The sequence below is a fragment of the Gallus gallus genome, chromosome 10 (assembly GCF_016699485.2).
Source record: "Gallus gallus isolate bGalGal1 chromosome 10, bGalGal1.mat.broiler.GRCg7b, whole genome shotgun sequence".
Taxonomy (NCBI): domain Eukaryota; kingdom Metazoa; phylum Chordata; class Aves; order Galliformes; family Phasianidae; genus Gallus; species Gallus gallus.
Window position 1 is genome coordinate 13,907,165 of NC_052541.1, and position 23,932 is coordinate 13,931,096.

The 23,932-nt window shown below is 42.0% G+C and overlaps 1 protein-coding gene across 2 annotated transcripts in view; it reads right to left on the reverse strand.

Annotated features, from left to right (window-relative positions):
- The window catches only part of AGBL1 (ATP/GTP binding protein like 1), a 325,974-nt gene that overhangs the window by 270,640 nt on the left and 31,402 nt on the right, over positions 1-23,932 (reverse strand). Inside the window, exons 1-3 of one of the 2 annotated variants that reach the window (XM_004943855.5) lie at positions 16,678-16,876; positions 12,714-12,845; positions 8,943-9,040 (exon numbers count right to left, since the gene is read on the reverse strand). In XM_004943855.5, coding sequence (XP_004943912.2) covers positions 8,943-8,981 — 39 coding nt within the window. In that variant the 5' untranslated portion in view covers positions 8,982-9,040; positions 12,714-12,845; positions 16,678-16,876. Of the gene's footprint in view, positions 1-8,942; positions 9,041-12,713; positions 12,846-16,677; positions 16,877-23,932 lie in introns of those variants that run through there. The other variant, XM_025154074.3, reaches the window with a different exon arrangement.

A 23,932-nucleotide genomic window follows, 5' to 3' on the forward strand; every position in this document is an offset into this window, starting at 1 on the left:
AACTTGTTCCTGTGCCTACACCTGCATTTCCCCTACCTGTAAAAGGCAATTTTGAAGTTTTCCTTGTTGACACGTTGTAAAGCTACAAAATGTGCAAACCCTCATCCAGAAGCATCATTCAAAAATTAAAAATGTTTTAAACTACGACACTGCATTGGAATGATACAAGGTTAAAAATCTCCCTGGATGAGAGAATCAGGACATTTTCCTTGTGAAGAAAGTGATGAGAGGAAGACAGAAGCCCTCTATCTGATACTTAGCAACTGTAATATTATTGATTTGTAAATTAAAAGTAGGAATCCCATATAACATCTTAAAATACAAATTTCCAGCATTATTTTCACATTTCTTTGGATTCCGAACCAGAATTCAGCCTGTTGTTACTCATGTAACGCTGAATTGCATTTGAAAGTAATTCACAGGATAAAGAAAAATTAGCCCAGAGAAGACTTAAATACAGCAATCGTAGGACCAGAATCAATATCTCCAGAAAACGGTGAGCAGCCACAGCCAAACTTCACATTTCTGATCTACAGACTATACCAAAGAAATGCAGACGTCATTCAGTTTTCAGATAAAAGCATTAAATACAGTCTAAGTAACAAAAATCAGCGTGGAAACCTGTGAATAACCTGAGGATATTTTTTCCCTGTTTCTCATAAAAATGATGCCAATTTTGCACTCACATTGCACACCTGGTTTCTAATAGGATTATTTCAATTTTTAAACCAGTGAGACAGATAAGAGAGTAGCCAGATTCCATTAAAAATGGAAGAAAAAAAAACCTTAATTGGATAAATTGTTCATTCCAAGGCCAGCCTGAGTTTTATGAAACACAATTGAAATATCACGGTGTAAAATACCCAGTTAACCGTCCATGCTTCATTTATATTAAAAATAGAAATGAGCTCACCTGTCAAAATTACATAGCCAAGAAATGTATATATATCTTAATAAGGGGATATTGTTGGGTTTTTCTCAGTAGTAGTATTATCTGGATGCTCCTTTACCTAACAAACCCTTCATTTTCACTGTCTTTTGTTCAAGCACAATGCTTATCATAAGTGATCATCAGAGCAATATACATGTGGAGATGATATTCTGTTTATAAATGCCCACGCAGAGGTTTACCTCTCTGAATAACAACCCCTCCCTCACATGAAATACTCACTCTCCTACAGCAGTGAAATGGTTAAAATGGGAAGGAAAACACAAGTTGTGACGTGGAAATTCATTTTCAGATGCTTTTGGAAGCGACCCAAACCTTCTGCAGCCACTGGATGGGAAGTTAATATCTTCTGGGTCAGAAACTGACCACTGGAAATTGCTGGTCTTACACTGGTTTAATATGAAGCTGGTACTGTGCACAATGCCTGCAGCAGAGAGGGGGACAGCAGGCTTGATCACAGTTTTGCTCCTCTGGTGACATCCACGCCATCCCACCTTTCATTTTTCTGCTGCACAGTGGCAGGGTCTGGGAGCATCATCTGGGGGCGTGCAGCAGCGTGATGACCAAGGGTATAGGATGCATATGACACAGGGATGGTGTATCAGAGGCTACAGTGGCTCTGTTACCTTCTGTGTCAGTATGTGATACAGGATATTTTCTTGTGTCACTGCCCTTTCTGGCAGGTGCTGAGAGGCATAGTCCCATAGAGAGGCATGCTCTCACCTCTTTATTTCCAGGTCACTAAAACCTCTACTATTTGTAAAGGCATTAATAGAATCAAATAAAGAGATCTAGCATAATAATATGTTAACCCAGGCTTGAAAACACCCTGCATTTGCAGGCTAGGCTCAAACAGATTTCAAATGACCTCCGCATGCCTTGGATCTCCTTTGGAATAACAATGGACAATGTTTTGTCAAATCAAATTCTGAGCAGTTGAACAATTTTGTCTTGAATTGTTTCATAAACCAGGAGTGGAAACATGCTGGCTAAGTGCCATGCTGTCCTTTCCTTCATCTAAGAATAAAAGCTTTCATTTGTCAGGTAGAATGTATGTTTCTCATACCCTGACAGATTGTCAAATATTCTGAAATATACTCTGTTGGGCTCTTATTTAAATCTAGTTCATGAAAAGCCAGCCATATATTAAACACACACAGCTTATCCTGAGAAAAATGCATTTAACCATTTGACTGCTGTCAGATGTCCCCACTTTGCCCCTAGAACCCTCTTGCTGTGCACTGCACACACAGGGGGGGCTGACTATCCTACCTCCCATGAAGTATCCTGTCGTGCCAGCATCATCTTAAAGGACAACAGCAGGGATGTGCTGAAGAAGCAAGGGAGGAGGATGAAATAATAACACAATAGTTCAATTAACAGCACTGATGCCTTAATTGCATTTTTTAAGTCTCCAGGCAACAGTGCAAGGCCTGTTCTGCCACTTGCAGCTCAGTGGATGTTTCTACTGGACAAAATGCCCACTCTATTTTCTTGCAGACATACCTTTCAATGTGTCAAGCCTTTCAATTGCTTGTAAAGGGAAGCAATGATTTTTTCCAACCCTGACAACCTAGCTCTTCTCTACTTTGTCACTTGTGTCATCAGTTTTGCCTGCTTTAAATGTTTCTATGCTAATTCAGTTTTATGTGGCACCCACACTGCAAAAGTGTGAGTACAGACATAAGTGCAAGACAGGGAAGAATCTGTTTTGTTGAATGTTTAAGGAAACGGACTTTTATGGCAGCCAGACACAGCAGTACACAAAGTGTTCCCATTAGCAGAACAAACTGTGGTATATCTGTCTCTTCTGTTTGTCTCACATTAAGCATCTCTGACAAACATAGCAGTACTCAGTATGCAAAGGCACCAGGAAAAAAAAAAGTAGCAAAAACAACCAAAGAAAAAGGAGAGAACTCAAACCAAGTGAGCAATCTGGTGGGTTACGCATTAACAAGACCAACAAGTGGAGAAAACATGGAAATTGGGCTGTTGTAGGTGATACCGTATCAGGACACAGGGAATTAACTGCAAAACACATTCCCCATCTGAATTTTTGTTGTTAAGCTTGTTCAGCTTTTCAGCCCATTCTGCTTCCTCTTGTTTTGCTCTCATTGGCACGGGCTTCAAAAATGCATGAATATCACAGTCATCTTCCAGTTCATTTAAATGCTAGGCTGGGTGAAAAATGCCCATAAAGAAACAAAACTTAAAGAAAGAGCAAAGTGCAGGAACACCGGACTGCCCCGCTAACAGAGGACTGCTAATGCCATGCTGTTAGCTCATATTCAGTGCTACACAGAGCAGCTTGTCAGAGGGAACAGCTGAAGGACACGTTCAAGAGAGTCAGAGAGAGAGGAAGCACCTAATGAAATGAGAATCCATTTTTGATCACTAGATGTCTAAACTTGACCTTCACCATAGTAGTAATAATAGTGACCCCCTGTAAGCTTGCAAGCACTTTATCCCACGCGATCAATGTTTCCAGCAACAGCGGGCTACTGAACTTTGTTAATTGTATTTAATGATCAATACTGAATGACTTTCTCTACCAAACATCCAGCTGCATCTGAAGCCGTAGGAGTGACTGTTCTCTAAATCTAACGTAAGAACAGAAAAACTCCCAGGGAAACTCCTCCATCATCCCTGTATCAAGAGGCAGAAATGTTAGAGAAAATGACAGGTGGTTTTTTTTTGGAGTGGGTATTTTTTTGTGGGTTTGGTCTGTTATGACATTTGCACTCATGCCTAGTTCTTCCATCAACAAGCAAGAGAACTTTTACCCTGCTGTCCCTGGCTTTCTTTAAGTCTGGAGTTGAATTCTCCAAGACTGGAGTCTCTGCATAATACTAAGTTTTTGCTAAGACTGACCCTGAGTGCTGGTTTGTGACATAATAAATGTGTCGGTGCTACAGATGCCTTGGAAGCAGACTGTCAGTGCTGAGGGCTGCATGAGAAGCACAGCTGGAACTGAGAATGGGCAGTTATTTACAACCCTGCATCATTAAAATTCTCTCCATCCTGAATGATGAATGGTTCTCCCATGAATAGGAACACAACGAAATTTGAAATGCAGGGAAATTTGCACTGCAGGGAGGGAAATCATCTCAGAGACAGAGAGAAGCTGAAAGACTGAGGGACAGCATTTGTCTACATTTTGCTTTGACTGATGGAAAGCACAGAGGGTTCCTGGGAGACTTGGCTCTGGAAGCAATTCAAAACAGGCTCTTAGAAGGATAGGTCCTTCTGACTTTCGTCTGTTCTGCACTACTCAGAAATACATTCCACCTCTCAGCCTTCTTGCAAACTCCTGGAAAGAAACAGCTCAAAAGAGCTGGTTCAGTTTCCCACATCCATGAAGGCAACGCGAACACTAGCTAAAGGTACGCCGTGTTACACCATGTTGAGCTGAATGGAAAAGCCTTTTCTCATCAGAGGAACGTAGTGGATGTCACACTTCTACTCAGCCACACATTTTTAATAAAATTCTAGAAACTATCTTTGGAATTTCTGCTTCTCTGTAAAACACGTTTTGAAATAGACCAGTGAGTCTGTAAGTTTTAAGGGTGAGTGCATGAACTCATAAAGGGCAGGATTGTGCCCAGAGCTCTTCCAAGGTAAATTTAACTGTGGAAGAGCTGTTAAAAGAATAATGATCTAGAACTATTTTCATGTGCTGTCCAAGTACGTCAGTGATGTCTCCCAGTGCAGAGGTGTTAGCAATGCAGGCCTCTGCAGAGGTTGATGCTGGTTTCTATGAACACGGCATAATTGCTAACAATCCCCAAGTGAGTCTTTCCACTCAAGCTGTGGCAGCTCCTCCTTTTAGCACTGGATGTGCCTGGTACATTCCCTGGTGTGTCTATCAATAGCTCTTAACATGTATAAAACGCAGTAAATATTAATCCATCAGCTCTCACAACTCCCTCTCTGGGAGCCAGGCAATCATTTTTGTTCCAGCTTACACTTTGTTAAGTCAAAGAGGAGCCTCGCAAGGACACACAGAGCATCAGTGGCAGAGGCAGAAGGAGAATAAAGGTAAAAGTGTCACCACAGGAAAGCACAAGGTGGTCATATCCAGGGAGGAAAGCGGAATCATCTGTTCAGTTGCTTTTTTCTATCTGAAGTCAATGATTCTGTGGCTGCATGCACAGCTGTGTGCATTTCAAGCACCTTATCACTGTTGCTGAATGTTCATCCAAACATCTGCACCTTTCCTGCCTTTGGGTAGCATCTTTTGAGCTTGTATGTGAACCTGCCTTACTCTGGAGATGGGCTCAGTGGAACTCTGAGGTATTTTTATTCATTTCTAAATAAAAATTATCTCAAAGAACATTTTCGACTAAGAGTGGCCACAGAGGTTTGTACCTACAACTTCCCCACTGCAACATCGAGCCAAGCACTGATTATTCCTGGACCTGTCCCAGTGACAGTGCTGGCATCTCTAAGAACTTCATGCAGCAGTGGCCTCCAAGGTATAAGCCAAGACCTTGAGAAGACAGGATTATTCTGGGAGAAGCTGGAAAAAAGTACACAGCCAAGGAGAGCTGCCTCTTGACTTCATTATCATAAGTGTTTCTTGTGCAGTTCATTACACGAAGCTATTTTGTCTTGCACTTCCTCTAACACTTGTTAGGGGAGGGAAGCCCAATGGCCTGATACATCTACTTCAGCTCCCTCCTTCAGCTGAAAACTACTCAATCACTGCTGCCTCTTTTTCAGGAAAACCTTCGTTTCATTAAAATTTAATTATTGGTTTAATTAAAATAGGCAAGCAGCAGTATGAGACGTGTATGTTTTTTTATGGCTGAAGGAGATTGTAAAGTCCTCATTCATTTCCCAAAGTAGCTTCCGCAAAAAATCAGGCTGTCTTTTTATAGGCCAATTCTCAGTGCTGCTTTCAAATGGATCCCACAGCCATTCATATAGATTAATTCGGGCAGTGAATCAGATCCTACTCATTGGCTGCCTTTCAGAACATACTAACGATGCTGTGGGAGCTACACGGTAGAGCCCTGAGAGCTGATGGGACTCTCTAAATGATTAATTAATCTTCATCCAGACATTTTTCAGTTCTGTCTTAATTTATTCACATTGCAAAACAAATTTAGTCTTGGTGAAATGGACCAGATTGACATGCCTTGGGTGACTAACAATTGCTCTGTTATTCCCACAGAAAGCGTGAAGAGGGAAAATATCTACAGTGTTTTTCTGATGAAGCCTACGCTGTGACCCAGGAGACAACAGTCCAACCTCAAAGCATCCTCAGCCTCTGGTTTTTCTACCTTAACGGATAGCCCAATTTCAGGCAACCTGGAGCCTCACCAAGACTTAGAGGCAAGAATCCCAGTTATTCTTTAAAAAAGACAAAAATTCAGGAGTTCTTGTATCTTCCCACAATGGGGGTATGTCTAGTGGTAGAGATAACACCACAAAAGGACTAGCATGAGACCTCCAAGTGCAATCATGTTTTCCTTCAGAACCAAGTCCATTAGTTGCTAATGATTTTCAAGTAGTTAAAGTCATTTTGCCCTCTCAACAAGGATGGAAATCTTTAAACTCTCTTAACTTCCCAAAAGTCTTTGACTTTTTTTAATGACTCCTCTTTCCACCAGTGAATTGAGCTTCAAAAGTGCTGTGTTGTTTACAAAATAATCACAAGAAAAAGAGGAATATTCAAAGTTTCAAATATTTTCAGCTCATGGTTCTATTCAATGCTGGGCTACCTGCCCAGGGTTTTGCAGTATTCAGATCTCTTAAGCCATAATCCAGAAAGAAAAGAAAATAGCCTTTCATTTAGAAGAAACCCTCCAGACACTTTTGCAAGTAACTGCAGTGACCTTCATTTACCCAGCTCTCTCCAACAACACTGAGAATGCAAGTGAAGTGCAAGGCTGGGAACAGAGTGTGCTTTTTCAAAAGGTTTTTTCATTTCTTCTGTACTTGCTGGAAATCTACTCTCATCATTTCTCATTTAAAATATCATCCTATATATGCCTGGAGGTTGCAGCATGGATCTCTTTTCATAACAAAAAGTATAGATCAATCTGCAGGTAGAGGTCTAATTTTCAGCATTACCACTGAGTTCCTGGTGAGTCTGGCAGCACTTAAGAAAATCAGGTAGCAATGCTAGTACCTCTATATCCTTCTCTTAAAGGTGTGGTGTGATGGTTAAATGGATGGACTTCTGCATTTTTGTCTTCTTCACTTTGCTTGTGTCATTAACTTGATGATAAGATATCTCCTAGCTCCTTGAATTCTACTGCACCTTGATGGACTTGTAAATAGTTCCATAGTTATTATTCAGAATCATTAATGACAATAAACAGATACAGTTTAGAAAACCTTAGAGCCATAGACATTTGGAAGCAAAGAGCTCTCGGGACGTCAGGTAGGCATTCTAGCCAGCAGGCATACATAGAAACAATATTAGACAGACTTTCAGTCTGAGGTGGTAGAGCCGTAAGAGCTGTTCTTATGCTGTTATGTTCAATCTCTTTGTGCTCTCTTGTCTTCATCAATAACATTAGATTTACATCACAAGGAATTTTTGAGGCTTTGCAACTTTGAGCTCTTCAGCTGAGAGGTGCCATATAAGTGTAAACATAATTTTATATTCCGGAGGAATGCTGCTGAAATAAGCAGTATCTATTACCAACTAGCTGTAAAATTTGTGTTTATGTCAGCACTTAAAAATCATTGATCTGCAATAATCTCAGCATGGGGAAAAGAATATGACCAAAGGTCAGAGCAGAGAAATGCAGTTTTTGCCATTAGTGCCCAGGAAAGCAGAGCTAGAGAGCTACTGCACGGAGTACTGGACAGGGAAACTGTGGTTGCATAAAGCTTCGCTGCTGATCCCTTTCTGACTGCGGGAACAGCACTCAGATAGATGACCCAAGACCAAAGATGCCTGCAGCAGCAGTCTGGTCGCAAGACTAATCATCATTAGTCTCCCCTGGCTGCCAGATTGCAGGTAACTACAAACTGTGGTGTGCTACTGTGCCAGCACAGCCCGGGCGCTTTTCAGTGTGAGAGAGCATTCCCATACCCTGTGTGTGGCAGCAGCAGTGAGCTTGGTGAACATCTCCTAACAGGTTTTGCCTTTGAACTTGAACCTTCCTCACTTCATTTTATCTGGCAACAGCAGAGTGGCTGAACAATAGGTATGATGGAGAGCAATAACGCAGATGGAGTCTGCCCAGGGGACACACTATTGGAAGTACAGAAGTTTAAAACTCAGTTCCTCAGTACCCGAGTGCACTGTGTTGCACGTTTTTTCCCCGGAGTATACTTACCTCCCTGAAGGCAGATCCATTATCCTCTTTCAAGAGAAACTGGAAAATCTGTCCTCAGACAGCTCCTGGTTATTCCCCTCTGTGTGAGCAGTGATGGCCATCCTGCCCCTCCACGTGATATATGGTTCTCCCTTCTCCTCTCTTATAGGTGATTTAATACAACTTCACTACTTCACTGCCCTTCCTCCTGCAAGCAACCCAGGAATTCAGTCCCCTGATCAACCACCACCATGCACTTGCAACTGCCCATCTGGTAACTTTGTCCTCCTGTCCTAGGACTGACCTGTTGAAAATAACCTGTGTTATTCCCTGCCTTCTTGCTATGCCGTATTTTAGCCTCCTTCTCTACCTCACTCTTGAAAGCATTACAGCTATCTAGAAAGGATACCATCTCCTCAGTACCTGGGCCCTTTGGAAATCTGCCCTCAGATAAATGGGAACCAGCCAGTCCTTTCTGAGTACGCACTGGTAGGCTGTACAAGATGCGCTAACCAAAGTTTGTTTATCTCCATCAAATTACAAGGGCACCAAAGATACACAAAGAGGGCAGTTTGATTGTGTCCCTCTCCAGTGGCTGGGAGAGGAAGGGGTGATGCAAAAGCAGAGGGCTGACAGTGATGAGAAACACAGCTAATGTAGGGTGCCAGGACTGGCATCAGAGATAAAGCAACAGCAAAGCAGCACAATATCATTACCTGCCAGCTCTTTCTTTTAATCCTTCTGAGCCTGCACATCCATAATTGGGGACTTGTCTCTGCTGTCCAGGGCACTTGGCAGCATGCAGCTCTCCTCCCTGGAAGCAAGATTTGTGATCAGATTAAAGCCCATTTCATGTTCTCCTCGCTCAAATCTCTGTCATGCTCGCTGCTCCCCCTGATGTTTACATATGGTTGGCTGACTCATTTCCACATGAAGAGCTGACATTTCTCTCTCACAACCAGCACAGGGGTCGCTGGTTGCAGCATTAAAGGGAAGAGAATACAATGAAGAGATTTTCTAATCACTGCATCGGATTACAAAGGAATGTAAATCACTGAACAGTGTTTTTTGTTAGAAGAAGGAGCAAGGTTACTTCAGGTAGTTCTCGAGCAGTTTGATATTTCACATGATACGCCCACGTGCAGGAGCGTGCTCACGTTCATACACGTGCTGGGCAAGGAGAGGCTGGGGAAGGTGCTGCAATGTTAAGGAGCTTGTCCACCCTGTGCTGCACCCCATAGCTTCCAGCTGGGAAGGAGCTTACTGTCCTGTGCCTCTGCCTGCTACCTGATAACCTGGGGTAATGTCCAATCTGCACTCACTGGAGATGATAAAAGTGAGTATATTAGAATTACAGCAAGTAATAGGAAGTAGAAGCATCTAAGACAGGTACAGGACAGATGAAGGACTATAGGATTACTAACAATAAGCTGGGATCAGCTTTTTGTTCATGGTCATTCACAGAAACACTACTGTAGACTTAAAAGAAAAGCATCCAAAGTGTTTTAACTTAGTTATGTATTCTGCCCCTAACGAAGCTGAGATGGCTCACGGGAAGAAGCAAAGGGAACAAATCAATAAAAGGATACAGCAGAATTGTTTCTTTGGGGGTAAGTGTTGCAGAGGTGGGCAAAAGGACTGAAATCACCCCAGCCTGGATCACCCAGCAAAGGTACTGAGAACATTACAGGCACCGCCCATAATGTTCTTGTAGTGAAGATGGAGAATGTGTTTTGCATCTGCCATTCATTTCTGTTATTTTTGAAGAACTTTCCATTAGGCATCTGCTGAAGTCTGTCAGAGAAATAATGATTAAAAAAAAAAAGGGGCATTTAAACATGACCCGAAGCCCACAGAATCCTCCGGAAGGGTCTCCACACAGTCCTTCTCCAACCCTTTGTGCCATGAGATATAATGGGGGCAGAAAAGGGAGCACAGATGGGAATTGCATCCCCACCGGCCAGCAAACAGCCACCCAAAGCAGGCAGCAGAGTCAAAGGGAAAAAAAAAAAAAGAAAACTCAGAGCCCATAATCATTTTATGATTCTAATTTAACTTTTATGAACATGTTTTGTGCTCCCCTAGTCAGACTCTGGTATTGATCTTTTCAGTATTGTTAACTCATAACCAGACCATATTTGAAGACATAAACTTTAAGAGGGATAATAAAGAAGAGCCAGACTGCACTGGCTTTATTATTCTCAGTCTAGGGACTGGGGGCTGTAAATCCTATTGGAATCGGGGAAATTATGCAAGTGGAGATCAACTCCTGGCTTTGTCAATTTTTGAGATATTGGGTACCAATGTCATCAGTTCCTATTCTGAGTTGGAAGTGGAATTGTGTTGGGACACAAAGCAACGGGAATATAAGAAGGGAAGAGAGCACTGACTTTCTATCTGCATGCTTTTGAGAAATGGGTCAAACTGCAACATTTTGACCCATTTGTGGACCAGATTATTCAGTGCTTAGATTTGGATTCTGTCTTCCAACTCCATTTGAGGTCTAAGCAGGAGTATTTAAATCTTGCAAATGGTGTTATTCTTTAGTGAGAGCATTGACCCTGAGCACCAGCACAGGGTGATGGATATCTTGGCTTTGCTGTACTGCATGTGCTCTGTGCTTCAGGTCAGGGAGGTTCATATAGCTTGTTCCATGCTTCTGACTGATGGATAACATGAAAAGACTAAATAACAATGTTCATGGGCTTTATTCTCTCCATGGTAACAATACAAGGACAGTTTCCCACCCTCTGCCTGCTTCTGGAAAAAAGAAGGAACACAAAAGCATGTGACAGATTTTCTTTGATAAATGAATCCTAACAATGAAATAAGGGTGTGGGGCACTGCTTTCTGCCTGGCGTATGCAAGACAAGAAAGGTGTTCTCAATTTGAGTATCAGGCTGAAAAATCTTGTGGCAAATCTTATTCAGTTCTTCTGAGGTCTAATCTGGTATTTGAATCAAAAGTGCAGGCCAGTAGGCTCTGAAATTCAAGTGTGAATCTGCATCTGCTTGCAGATGGACTTGGCAGTCCTTGTTCAGACCTCACCCAGCTGCATACAGCTGGGAATTGCACACTGCATCTCACAGACAAGTAGTAATGATAAAGTCCCAAGAAGTCAGCAACTCCCTTTGTTCAAAATGAGCCACAACTCATGGTTTTCAGTTCTTAACAATGCCTCAAAATAGTTGAATTATTCTAACTTCAGATTTTGTTGCAAGCACTTGAAATAGCACAACTCTCTGCCTTCTCAGCAACTCCAGTCCCCCAACACCTTGCATCTCCCCAAGCTTCTCAAGGTTGGAATGCATCCCACAGACCTATTTATGTGTTTTCAGTGACTCACACCAGCCAGCATCACCATGCTATCTTGTGTTTGTCGGAATTAAAACCCAAGGGGGATCTTCAAAAATAAATAAGAGGTTGCACAGTACACTGCCAACAATTTGGAGGGAGCTCAGTAAAGAGCAACTGGAATGAATAGGGAACTCAAGGCAGTGACTTCTGAGGAAAGATTAACATTGCTAAAAATAACCCTCTTGGGTAACTAATGACTAGCAGGGTGTGCGATAAAAGTCACTGTGTATTTAAGAGTATGAATAATCAAGAATGGAATTGAATTATTTAGAGTGCACAAAGGAGTAACATTAAATAAATGAGGAAAATAAGGGATGCAAAAAGGGGGCATCACCTCCTCTGGCTCTATGACTGAACTATTTAACTAGGTCTTGAAATAAAGTCATCTGCAGTCGTTGGAAATTCCCCTCCACCGCAAGAAGGTGGCAACTAAAATGTACAATTAGTTCAGACGTACTGTTAGAGACAGTGACTTCAGATGAACTTGTAATGCAGGACACAAGACTGGGGGTCCTTCTCCCCTCTGTCACCTGCCTCCCCACAAAGCTGGCAGTGTCTGGAAGGAGCCAGATCTCAGCCTCTTTCTCCAGAAGAAAAGCTCACTGCATCTGGTTTGTGTTATAACCCAAAGGGATTGCTGTGGTTGTTTAAGCTGACCCAGTGCATGGCACATGGTCTTTTCATGCTGTGCTTGCTTCACCGGGTAAGACAGGTACATATCATCAAACAGAATAAACACTGTATTTGTTGCTACCCTTTTCTGTGTGCATCCTAAGAGTTACCATGGCATCAGCACAAAAAGTACTACTATAAGCACTAGATCTGACTCAGAGAGAGCGATTTGCTTGTCCTCTTCACTTATTTCTCCCCATCCCTTTGCCAGTCCCTCCTACTGGAATTAATTTCTGTGTAGCAAAGCCTTCCCTCTTGCATCAAGACCCATCCTTCAGTTTCTTTCCACTGTTGGGGTATAACCAGATGAGGATTACGCATCCACGTGAAGGAAATCAGGATAAACTACTCTACTATCTTTCTAGACCCCATGCCTGAAGACAACACAGTAGCTATTCTGCATTTTGGCATTCTAAGATTTTAACTACAGTTTCACATGATAAACTGAGGAAACATACCCGTATTTTCTGTGAAGAGATGTTTGAAAAGCCATATCCAGAATAATAAATGGTTTGTTGTTAGATGAGAAGGGTATGCCTCACAGAGAATTTACGTGGTACATCATCGTGCTGGCGCTGCTCATTAATAACCTGAGTGAAAAAATAGAAAATGCCTTAAATTCTACTCAGAGAAACTGAAATTACGCTGAAAGACGAGCTTAAAATTCAACATGGAAGTGATGAGTAAGGATGATCAACAAAATAAATATAGAATGGCAACAAATGGTTTGTAGAATGCGACCTACAGAGAACCAGTGATAGAAGAGGGGCTGCCTGACATGTAGAAGAGGAACAAAAACCTATGCTTGTCATACATACAGGCTACAGCAGAGAAGGGAATACTCTCTGAGTTCACAGTATGCAGTACAAAACATAACAAATTGAATTGCACCAGGATCAGATAGCAGGGTAAACCAAGTAATGTGAAGGCTATTGAGGCACTGGAATAAACTGTGAGAGAAGATGCAGCATCCAACATGACAAGTGTTTAAGTAGCAGCTACACAGACATCTGTCAAGCACTATATAACACGATCAACCCTTCCTTGAAGTAGGCAGATATGGTGTGCTGCTCCTTCAGAGCCCTGCATTCAGACAGCAGTCCCTCTCCACGTTATTTAACCCACTCCTGCTTCTCACTGTTTACCAACATAACTGCTTGGTAGTAACATTCACATGTGCTTCAGAGCTACGTGCTGACCTCTTCAGTTTGAGAGGAGGTGACACTGGAGATCAGTCAGGAATTTCTGTTTTTGTTTTCTTTGCACTGAGACCATGTTTATTTTATTCCATCTGACAGCTGTTTTAGACCAATTCACTTTCTGCTGGAAGCATGATAAGACCCAAAATGTGGGTTGTAAATAGCTGGGAAAACTGCACATTTAAGTCTAATTTTACGTGTCGCATCTTTTATTAATGTTGCAACATTTATTGTGCATTTTAAGTCATCATTGATTTTTATTAAAAAAAGATACTTTTTATTGTATGTGCATGCTGCCAGCAAAATAAAATATTATGTTTTTTTCTCCTCAGTATGAATTCTCATTAATCTTCTACGCGTGCTTGAGAAAGTGAGAAGCCAGCTCTCAGTCTGAGGCTGCATCACTGCCTGAGCTTTCTGACCAAGGTATTGTCATTCACTCCACTGGGACACAGAAGAGCTGCTTAATTGCATAAACCAGCATGCGTTAGGTGGGGACTGAGGAAACAAAACAGTCCCCTGTGACTTATTACATCTGGGAATGATTAGCTCAGCTATTATGTAATTAAATTAAAAAAAACCAACGTGTAAGATATCCAGCAAGGATGGTGAAAGCTTTTTGAGATATGTGCAAGCAGCTTAGGGACGTGTAAGGCCAGAAGCAGGAAAAAGAGTGCATTTTGTAATCAACGTCCAGATGTTTTCTTATGTCAAGCAGAATTGGGTCTTACTGGTAATATGAAGGTTTTGAAGCATTACTGTCAGAAGAGAACCTAGACCCCAGAGAAGCCTCATTCATTAGGAGTTTTGTTACCTAGCATAAGTAAACAAGGAAAGGGTGCAATGACTTTTGTTAGATTTTCAGCCAGATTGGGTAACATAGCTCTGTGTGAATTGAAATCTGCAGTCTGACCCTGCGCTAACTGGGGAGCAGGCAATAAGGATATGATTGCTCATTAGACTGGAATGCAGGTAAACTAGATCCCAGTTGGCTTTGGCCCTGTGCATTTTGATAAGACACCTGCAAGCACTGGCTATAATAATAATGAAGCCATGACAGGGACATTAATGCAAATACAGTGCATATATTAATGAGCAAATGCTATTACAACAGAATATGGGGTATAATAATGTATATAGTTAAGAAAATTAATATGTAAAGTAGATACACAGAGTATAAAAGAGCATATTTAAGACCAGAGGCCTGCAGTGCTCTTTTCCCCAAGACACCAGCTTCCACACCAGGGATCACCTTGCCTCTCTGCACCAAGGTTTGTGAGCAGATGAAAGGCAGATCTGCCTGCTGGCAGACTGTGTGTCAAAGCATTACTTTGATTTCAATGATAAAGAGGATTCATTTGCCTTTAGTTCATCTTTCACCATGCAGGTGTGCAAAAAAAAAACCAAACAAGTGATAATCTCATCTACCTGTTCAGGCTGGTGAACAGGAGGAAGTGTCTGCTAAAGGTGCAGCAGTCCCAGGACAAATCTGCTGGTGTTGGGTTTAGATGGTCTGTGAGAAAGCCACCTCCATTTCCCTCTAAGAAACGGTCCTCAGTACAGAGGCTCTTTCTGAGCTACCCTTCACCACCACACATCTTGTGGAGCATCTATAGAGGAGGGAGAGGTGCTGGTCCAAGCACAAAAGCAATGCCCACTCTCCCCAAAGGGTTTTAAGGCTCGGTGACTTTCTAGTCTTTTTCTCATCATCGTAATTAAGGCCCTGTAATCAGCAGCATCGATGCTGCAATCAGCCCCAGCAATCAGCCTCCTGCCTCCAACGCTGATGAACAACGAAGTCAAGAGACTTTGTTAAAAAAAAATAAGAGAGTGGAAGTGCATTTACGCTCCTGCGTTTGGGGCCCTGAGAAGGAAGTTGGTACCTTGCTGAGGCCTTTGAAGCGAGTCTGAATTTGCAAAATAGCATGTGTTTGCAGTGAGCGAGGGCTGTCAAATCATGGAATCATACAATATCTAGTGCTGGAGAGGACTCACACAGATCATCTAGAGGTGTGTGCTGGCTCCCATCAGCAGAGGGACTGCTCTGAGGGAGCAGCAGGCAGGAGATGCAGCTGTGCAGCCTGCTAGGGATGTGTGCTGCTGAACTGCATCAAAGCCACTGCTGGAACAATACCTCCATCCAACATTTGCTATGGGGCCTATCCCAGGCTGGCCAAGCAATTAAATCAAGGCACAACCCTCTATTTCTGTCCTGCAGTTTAGGTTTGGCACAGCAAACAAATCCAGGATTGCTGAAGTCCGATGTGATCTGAGTCCCCACTTTGCATCAAAAAGAAAAACCACAGTCAAGCTATGAAAGCATTTCCCATGTGAACAACACCAGTGTCTCCAAGTTACTCCACCACACCTGATTTTATCACACCATGCTCACTGCTGGTGATTCCTTCACTCAGATCTCTCTGTCAGGCAGAAGGCCTGCACTCAGAGCAAGCTTTTCCAAGCCATGGCTGGAAATTGGCAACACTCCTGCCTCTGAAATCACCCCCACCTAGGAAATCACCTTTGAAAAGGGAAGATTTCTTCCTATGTTTCAGCTGCAGCACTAGTGTTGCCTCCTGACCCATTAATTATCAGTCTGTGGCTTCTGACAGTCAGGGCACAGCAGCATAGTGGGGGTGATGGTTCCACTGGGAGTGGAGATAGGAGTAGCAGTCCTGTCCGGCACAGCTGCTGTAACAAGGTTATAATGCAAAGCACTGAGCAATTAGCCAGTAGATTTACCTCCCTGTCCTAAAAGCATTTTTATTACTTAATCAATCAAAAGCAATTTATAAACAAGGCTGAAGTTCTACAAGGAGCCATAAATCTGTCTTTTGTTTCCACGACAAAGCAGGAAAAACAGATACAAAGCATCAGAAGACATAGGATCAATTAAAAAAAAGTAACTCAGAAGAAAATTTTTCACAAGTAAAAAATGACTCCACCTGTCTGTCTACACACCAGCCTGCAACATCCTCCATCACAGAGGCCTGAAGTAGTGCCATTCTAAAGTAAAGATGTGAGCTGACTGGGGCAGAAACTTTGTTTGTCTGTGCATGCCTTCCTTAGCTATATTGCAGCCACTCAGTAGCAAAATAAAATAAGAATGCTGAGTCAGCAACAGCATATATGCTCCAGATGTCCTTTTTGCTTTCTGAACTTCTGACCCTCTGCCAGGACAGGGCAACATTAGGATTCTGTTAGGTAGAGATACAGTACTTACTGCCTCTAAAGAGAGCTTCTCAAAGCCATAGCAGTGCCTAGACTCTCCTCCTTTTCTCTTCTGGTTTGTCTTCTTATTAGAAGGATGCTACTGGAAATAATTCACTCTCAGTGTTTCTGCATGCCAGAAGCAGCTGAGCATGCCAAGACACAAAAAGCTACATGAAGATGCCCAGTTCTGAATTCTTCCTCAGCTACTGAGACCAGGGGGCTGTTTTGCATCCCTACAGTACTGCTTCTCCAGCATACACTGGTTGGACCAGTTAGATTTCCATACCAGCTCGTTGGGATTATTACCTTGGGACAGATGGAATCAGCATTTGTTGGCTGAGTGCATCTCAGCTGGTTTGGCAGCGATCCCAGCACCGCCAGCCCCTCCACCTCTGACATTCAGTGCCTCAGCAATCCTGCTGACGTCTGCGAAACTGGGGTACGGATACAGACATTAAAGTCCCATTTTGGAGAAAGATACTAAAGAGGTCTGTACTGAACTACATGCAAGAGGCAAGCTGCAGGCTGAATTCACCTCATCTTGTGGTGATTTAATTGTTCCAGGATCAGCTTTTTTCTGTTTTTGACTGCTCTGATGTTACAACTCCCAATCCTGATTCTCCTGCAGTTTCCCACCCTGCCTCTAAGTGCATGATTCACACCTTTAAAAACAGAAACACACTGATTTTGATTAAGAGCAGCACTGCTTCTATGCCACTCCTTTCCCTCCTTGAGCCAACCAGCAGTCTCCCATGTTAGGTGTGCTCTCTGCCATCACAGTGCCTGCTGTCTGCCATGCTCGGACTGAGCCCCCAAGACCAGGAAAGGCAGGGCAGCAACATGCACTGGTCTCACATTTCAAGACCTAATAGGAACAAATGTGTCATCTCATAGTTCGGTGATTTAATGGCTCTTGGTGTTTATGACAAATAGGCGCTTCCTGATTTCATTTCATACACTTTATTGCAGATAATGAAATTCACATGCTTGCTAGTTCAGCACTGAGGACTTGCTTAACTGATTCTGGGCAAAAGCTCTGCTTCATGAAATGGTTCGGTCAGAAGCTGTCACTCCTGCACCACTGGGGTATAGATTCCTGCCCCTTTCTGAGGAGTTAAGTAACTACTGAGGTTTAAGAGTACATTTTATGTGAGCAGTGAATACCATAAAAGCATCATGAAATGTTAAAAGTTGTAACTCATTTAACAGCGGGGATAATGATGACCCATCTGATTCTCCCCAACGAAAGAGTCAAAAATTATAGATACACATTATTCCTTGAGATATATATAGCATGGATTTATCAATGGATGATTTACTGTCCCAGCCCACCACACATGCATAAAATATATACCGCTGTCTTCCTAATTTGCACTGAAAACACAAGATAGGTTTCATTGCATCCTGGCCCTTATTATCAACATTATTTATTATTGATCAAATGCTGACAAATGTTTTCAGTATTCCACAAACATAAGCAGCTAAAACCCTTGTCCTATCAAATAAGCACATGGTGTTTAACTCTGACGGGCACCAAGAATCCCATTAAATGCAACAGCCACTTATCCCCTCTTAGGAGAATCCATAGACAGACCGATTTGGACATATGTAATTCTCCTGTTGAAGGCCCGTTACAGTGAGTTGTGAAAAGGAGACTGCTCAAAAACTGCACAGTTAAAGCCTTTTCTTTAACGATAGTGTTGGAATTTAAACTCAGAGAGGAAGGGGAAAGCAAGTGATGATTAACACCATCCATATTCTGATAAATACACTCAGAAAACAAAGCAGTGAGTCAAGACAACAGGACATCAGTATCTAAGCAATCTGAATAACATTCTTTATTGCACCATAAAACTGAGGCTGCTCATGCCAATGAGAGATATATGTAGATATGGTTTCACTAGACTCTCTGAAGGGCTTCTGACCTATTCCTGTTCCAGAGCACAAATTAAACTATGGGCCCACTGCAGATACAAAAGGTTTCACTTCAAGATTGTTTTTAAATACAAACCAACAAATAAGGTATTTTATTAGAAGCCATCATAGTCTATTTTCATTTTTATGTTGAGCTGCTATTTGCCTGAAAGCAGACTTTTTAGTGAGACTCACACGATACATTAAAAATGTGTTAAAAATGATACCAGAGTAAATTATGGCATTTCACCATCTGTGAGTCCAGTTCTTCTAATTCTGAAAGTGAACTGTACTTCCCTGAATATATCACGGCATCCAGAAAAAAATGTGGATGGATTTCAGTGAAAATACAGGAACCTCTTTGAAATCACTAACAAATTCCATTGCTACTGAAAAGACTGGCTGGATGAGAGCAAGTTTTCAGGGTGAATTTCACAATTCACTGGAAGCAGTACACTGTATGTACAGGTCTTCAGCTTGCAGACCTTTCATTTTACTTCTGCAGGTGTTTAAAATTGCATGAAGGATCTAAAAAGAAATATTCCTCTTATTTATGTGCACCTGCTCTTTGACATTTCATGAGCTTCTGGAATTGGGCTGTGCAGCAAGTTTTAGCTCTTTCTACTTTTTATAGTATAAATGATAGCTTGTCCTTTGCCCTGTTTCCTACCCCTAGACTGGCTGCAGCAGCAAGGCACATTCACTCAGATTCTTTCAAATGTTGAGAATTAGATACATCCACATCCCATCCCACTTCTGCCATCTTTTTGAGTTGGAGGCAATCGATTAACACAATAAGTCTCAAACTACAAATGCAGTACAGCCACTGTTGAGCTAATCTTATTTCCAAGTCGTTTTCTTTTTTCTTCCTATGTAATTATTGCAATTATTTTAATGGACAAAAAATACTAAATGCTAGGAGCTTGCTTCCCCTCTGAAGCCAGAAATTAGCAAAAGAGCTTTTCTCTTGTTTATTTAAGGACCACAAGTATTGCACTTTCAGAAGAAAATGAGCCTAATCATAAGTTTTACAGCTGAACAAGGATTAGCTTTAAACTGTGGAAGGCCAGGACTGAAATGAGGGGTAGTCAAAATAGTCGTTGTCATACCTAGGATGGGATATTAATCTTCAAGTTCTAAGAAGCAAAAACGAAGAGTGAATTTTGCTCTCAACTTTTACAAGGAAATTCAGAGGATGAAAACCAATGCAGTGGCAACTATTTCCCCCATGAATACAACTCCAACTGCTCCTTTGATTGTATTTTAATAACCAGTCTCCAGTTTTATCACCTGGTAAGAGTGAATGGCTTAAGAAAAGGAATGAAGCACAGTGATTGCCTCTCTAAATTCTTCTGCCAGGCTGTTTTTCTCAGTGTTTAGCATCATATGAACAAGAGGTGGTAGAAAAGCAAAAATGAAAATCAAACATCATGAACTGATGTTGTTTCATTAAGCAGAATGTGAGACAAAACATATTTCTTTTCTTCCAAACTTGCTTTTGGGCTCACCAACCAGTCAGGACGCGAGATGTCACCACACCCTTCCCAACAGCTTCTCTGCAAAGATTTGTACTAAGTCTCTATCAAATGGATCCCCAACTCGATCTCCAGCCAACATAACTTTGCCCTTTTTGACTATGAGGCTCTCTCAGCAATCTGGACAAGGGTGAAGAGCAGAGCAAAGGAATGAGGCACCGCATAACGAAGAGCAGAAATACTGCCCGGCTTGCTGCCCACCCCAACACCTGCTCTCTTGGATGTATGTTTTACGCCGTTTATCATCTTTAAGTGGGATACGGACAGGCATGGTCGTACACGCATAGTTCTACTTTTGATGCATGTAGCACCTATAAAAATCATGCCTTTCATGCCCATGGGGCCAGTTAGCCCACACAGCCAAAGGATCAGTGAGATCTTGGGTGTGCATACTCCATATTCATAAAATAGGCATCAGCAACTTTGGAAAATAGCCCCTGGCATTTAACAACACGTTCCCTTCCTCTCCACTGCCGCAAAGCACAAGCTGCCATGGGAGTCACCAGGGCAAGATGCACATCCAGCAATACCGTGAGGCAGTACAAAATACGTTTCACTGTACCTCATAAAAATATGATATTTCAGTGTACAGGAATTTGTTATGCCAGCTTAATAAGGGCTGCTTTCATCTCCTTGCACCCTGCTGGGCTCCCTCCTGCTTCTCAAGCAGGAGATGTGATGTTCCTCTGGAAATTCCTGCCACCTGGAGGGATCAGGCTCATCTTTCCCTTCCACACCAGACCACCATTTCTCTTCAAAATTCATTTCAAAATTAATTTCTCCTGTTCTCCTGGCATCTGCCTCTTAATTTGACTCATACTTTACTATTGATCTTGTGAATGCTGAAATTTATTCACCAGGCAATGTCGTTATGAGTACTATTTACTGTAATTTTTTTTTTCTGTTCTCTGGCTGGCCTCATTCCATTCTAAGAAATATTTTGTAATCTAGTTTCTATAGAAGCCGCCTTACAAAAAAAAAAAAAGCCTTTTACTGAATGCTACAGAGAAAGTTGGCATAGCTCTTACATTGCCACATGCAGGATGTTAATCCTAGCTTGTGAATATGTTTCTTTGGAGTCCTGCAGCTCTGTAAGTGCTTTGATGACTAAACTGCTAAATCAACACTTGTCTCACTCTCTTTAAAAAATAATTAAATCACGTCTCCTTCACCTGCCACCGAAACAAACAGAAAACAGACAAATTAGGGTCCTTTGTTGTGACTCAAGATTCTCAGCATTTAAAGAATCCTGTCATGATTATTTCTTTCTCTTTTGTGGAAAGTTTTATATTCTCTTGTTATGGCAGAAGCAATAGAGGTAGCATTTCCATTTATTTTTTCCACTTTCATGCACATGTGCTGTTAGAAAAGATTTGAGAAACTGAAGAAATGGATGGATTAGCAGTGAGAATTGGGGCAGAGGTGCCAGATAAGGCTGGATCTCTGTACAGCTTCAGTCCCAAATGGAATAGTACTGCTATCTGGTGGCTATTCCATGACTCATGGAAAATGCTTTGGTTGCCTCAGGCCCCTATTTGGAGGACAGGTATACATAGCACAGAGGTTTGCAACACAGCTGATCCAAGCAAAGAAGCCAAGGATTAGCCAGGCCATCAAGCATAAACTCACATTGACTGACAGGCCAAAAAAAAAGCAAAGAGCACAGTTGGGAGGGGTGTAACGGGGAGAATATTTTTGTCAGATTGCTGGGGGGACAGGGAAAGATTTTCAGAAAGTTGTTTTCATCACATTTTCCTGATTGTCGTGAGATTTAATTCTGCAGAAAACGAAACAGATAATGTCAGCATGTCCCACTTGTAACAGCCTCCAAACTGAAAGCTGTCATGCTGTTACTCAAAACATGCTTTTGAAAAGAAAATGGATGTTTCTTTTGTTAAAAATATTATTTTAAAGAGCTGACATCAGAACTAAATGCTTTATTTTCATTGAGATTGTTACACTTCGACCCAAGATTAATGGGGGTGTAGGGATGTGGAGAGGATTCAAATACTTCCAGTATTTTCAGTACTATCTTAGACAGATGGCAAAATTAGACAATTATTTTTAAGCAGAACACCAAGATCCCAGCCATATTTTGTCATGAAAGACATTGGGAAGAAATAGAAGTCCAAGTGGAAGGCAGACCTCTTCTGTAATTTTGGTTTTGGCTGTCCAGAAAGGAGCCAGCCGTGGAGTTCAGATCCTGGACAACATTCAGGCCCATGGGTAGAGTGAAACAGCCTTTGTCCAGCCAAGATCATCCATTTGGATCAAGTACTCACAATTCTGATGAGAATAAGATGCGTCACAAATAGGTCTGGACATGTGAGTCGCAGATGTTAATTACAACCAACCCCTATTTAACTTTGTGTTTGATCATCACAATAAATGGTGGTATCGACTGAGGGGAAATGAAGCAGCAAACAATTTCTGCAGAATAGATTTCAGGGACGTTCAGACCTGTCTGAGGAAGCCTTGCTTTCTCCTTGACACTTTAAAGACCAGACATGAACAACTGCTACTGTGACTTGCTGCTCTAAATATAGAATAACACAAATTATCACATGCTGACAGGTTTCAGTTCCATGGATGAATCAGCCAGCAGGGCCCTGTAAGCATCTCCCCTCAGCCATCTGCAAACCGAGCAGACAAGGCCTCTGCAAATAACACAGTGAAACCCCTAGTTTTCTTCATTGTATCAGCCAGCTCATCCCACACTCTCCTCTTGTCCTTTTTGAGATAAACTTAGTTCATATGAGCACCCTGCTCTTTGACCCAGCAAGATAGATGCTTTTCTCATTGACATAACACAGAATCATAGAATGGCCTGGGTTGAAAAGGACCACAGTGATCGATGAGTTTCAACCCCCTGCCATGGGCAGCGTCACCAACCACCAGACCAGGCTGCCCAGAGCCACATCCAGCCTGGCCTCGAATGCCTCCAGGGATGGGGCATACACAGCCTCCTTGGTCAGCCTGTTTAATGCATCACCACCCTCTAAGTGAAGATCTTCCTCCTAATATCTAACCTAAATCTCCCTTTTCTCAGTTTAAAACCATTCCCCCTTGTTCTATCACTGTCCATCCCTGTAAACAGCCATTTCCCCTCCTTTTTACACGCTCCCTTCAATTATTGGAAGGCTACAGTGAGGTCTCCCCAGAGCCTTCTCTTGTCCAAGCTGAACAAGCCCAGTTCCCTCAACCTTTCTTCATGGGAGAGGTGCTCCAGCACTGATCATCTTAACATGATGGAGGAGAATTAAGCCTCTTCTGTATTGGAGAGGATCTGATTTTTCTCTTATAATAGCATTGATAGATCTATGCCTGACACTCTATTATGTACACAACTCCTACCGACCACTGCCAATGTGTTTTCCTATGCACACAATTAAAGGTGCCAAAGAAGCACCTTAAGTAGAATATTTCCTTAAGTCTCACTTCTGACAGTTTTCCAAAAACAGTACTGTGGAAAGAATTAGCATCAGGTCGTCAAGTTTTGAAGTGTAACAATGTTGAGATGTTTTTCAGTCTGCTTTTTCATACAATTAACCTTCTTAATGCAAATTTATTACAGCTTTGGAAGAAAAAAAAAAGAACACCACTTTGTTTTGAACTAAAAAAAGATCTCAGGAAGTTTTGGAAAAAAAAGTGTTCCAACAATTTCACTGTTAATCCTCAAAATATTAATTGGGAGATTTGTGACACAATAATTTGTGTCATCTCTCTATGCACAAACTTTGAATGTGAATCGGCTGTATCAAAAGCCCATTGTTGTGCTGCAGAGATACCCCATTGTCTGGAAAAACTTCGTGGTAC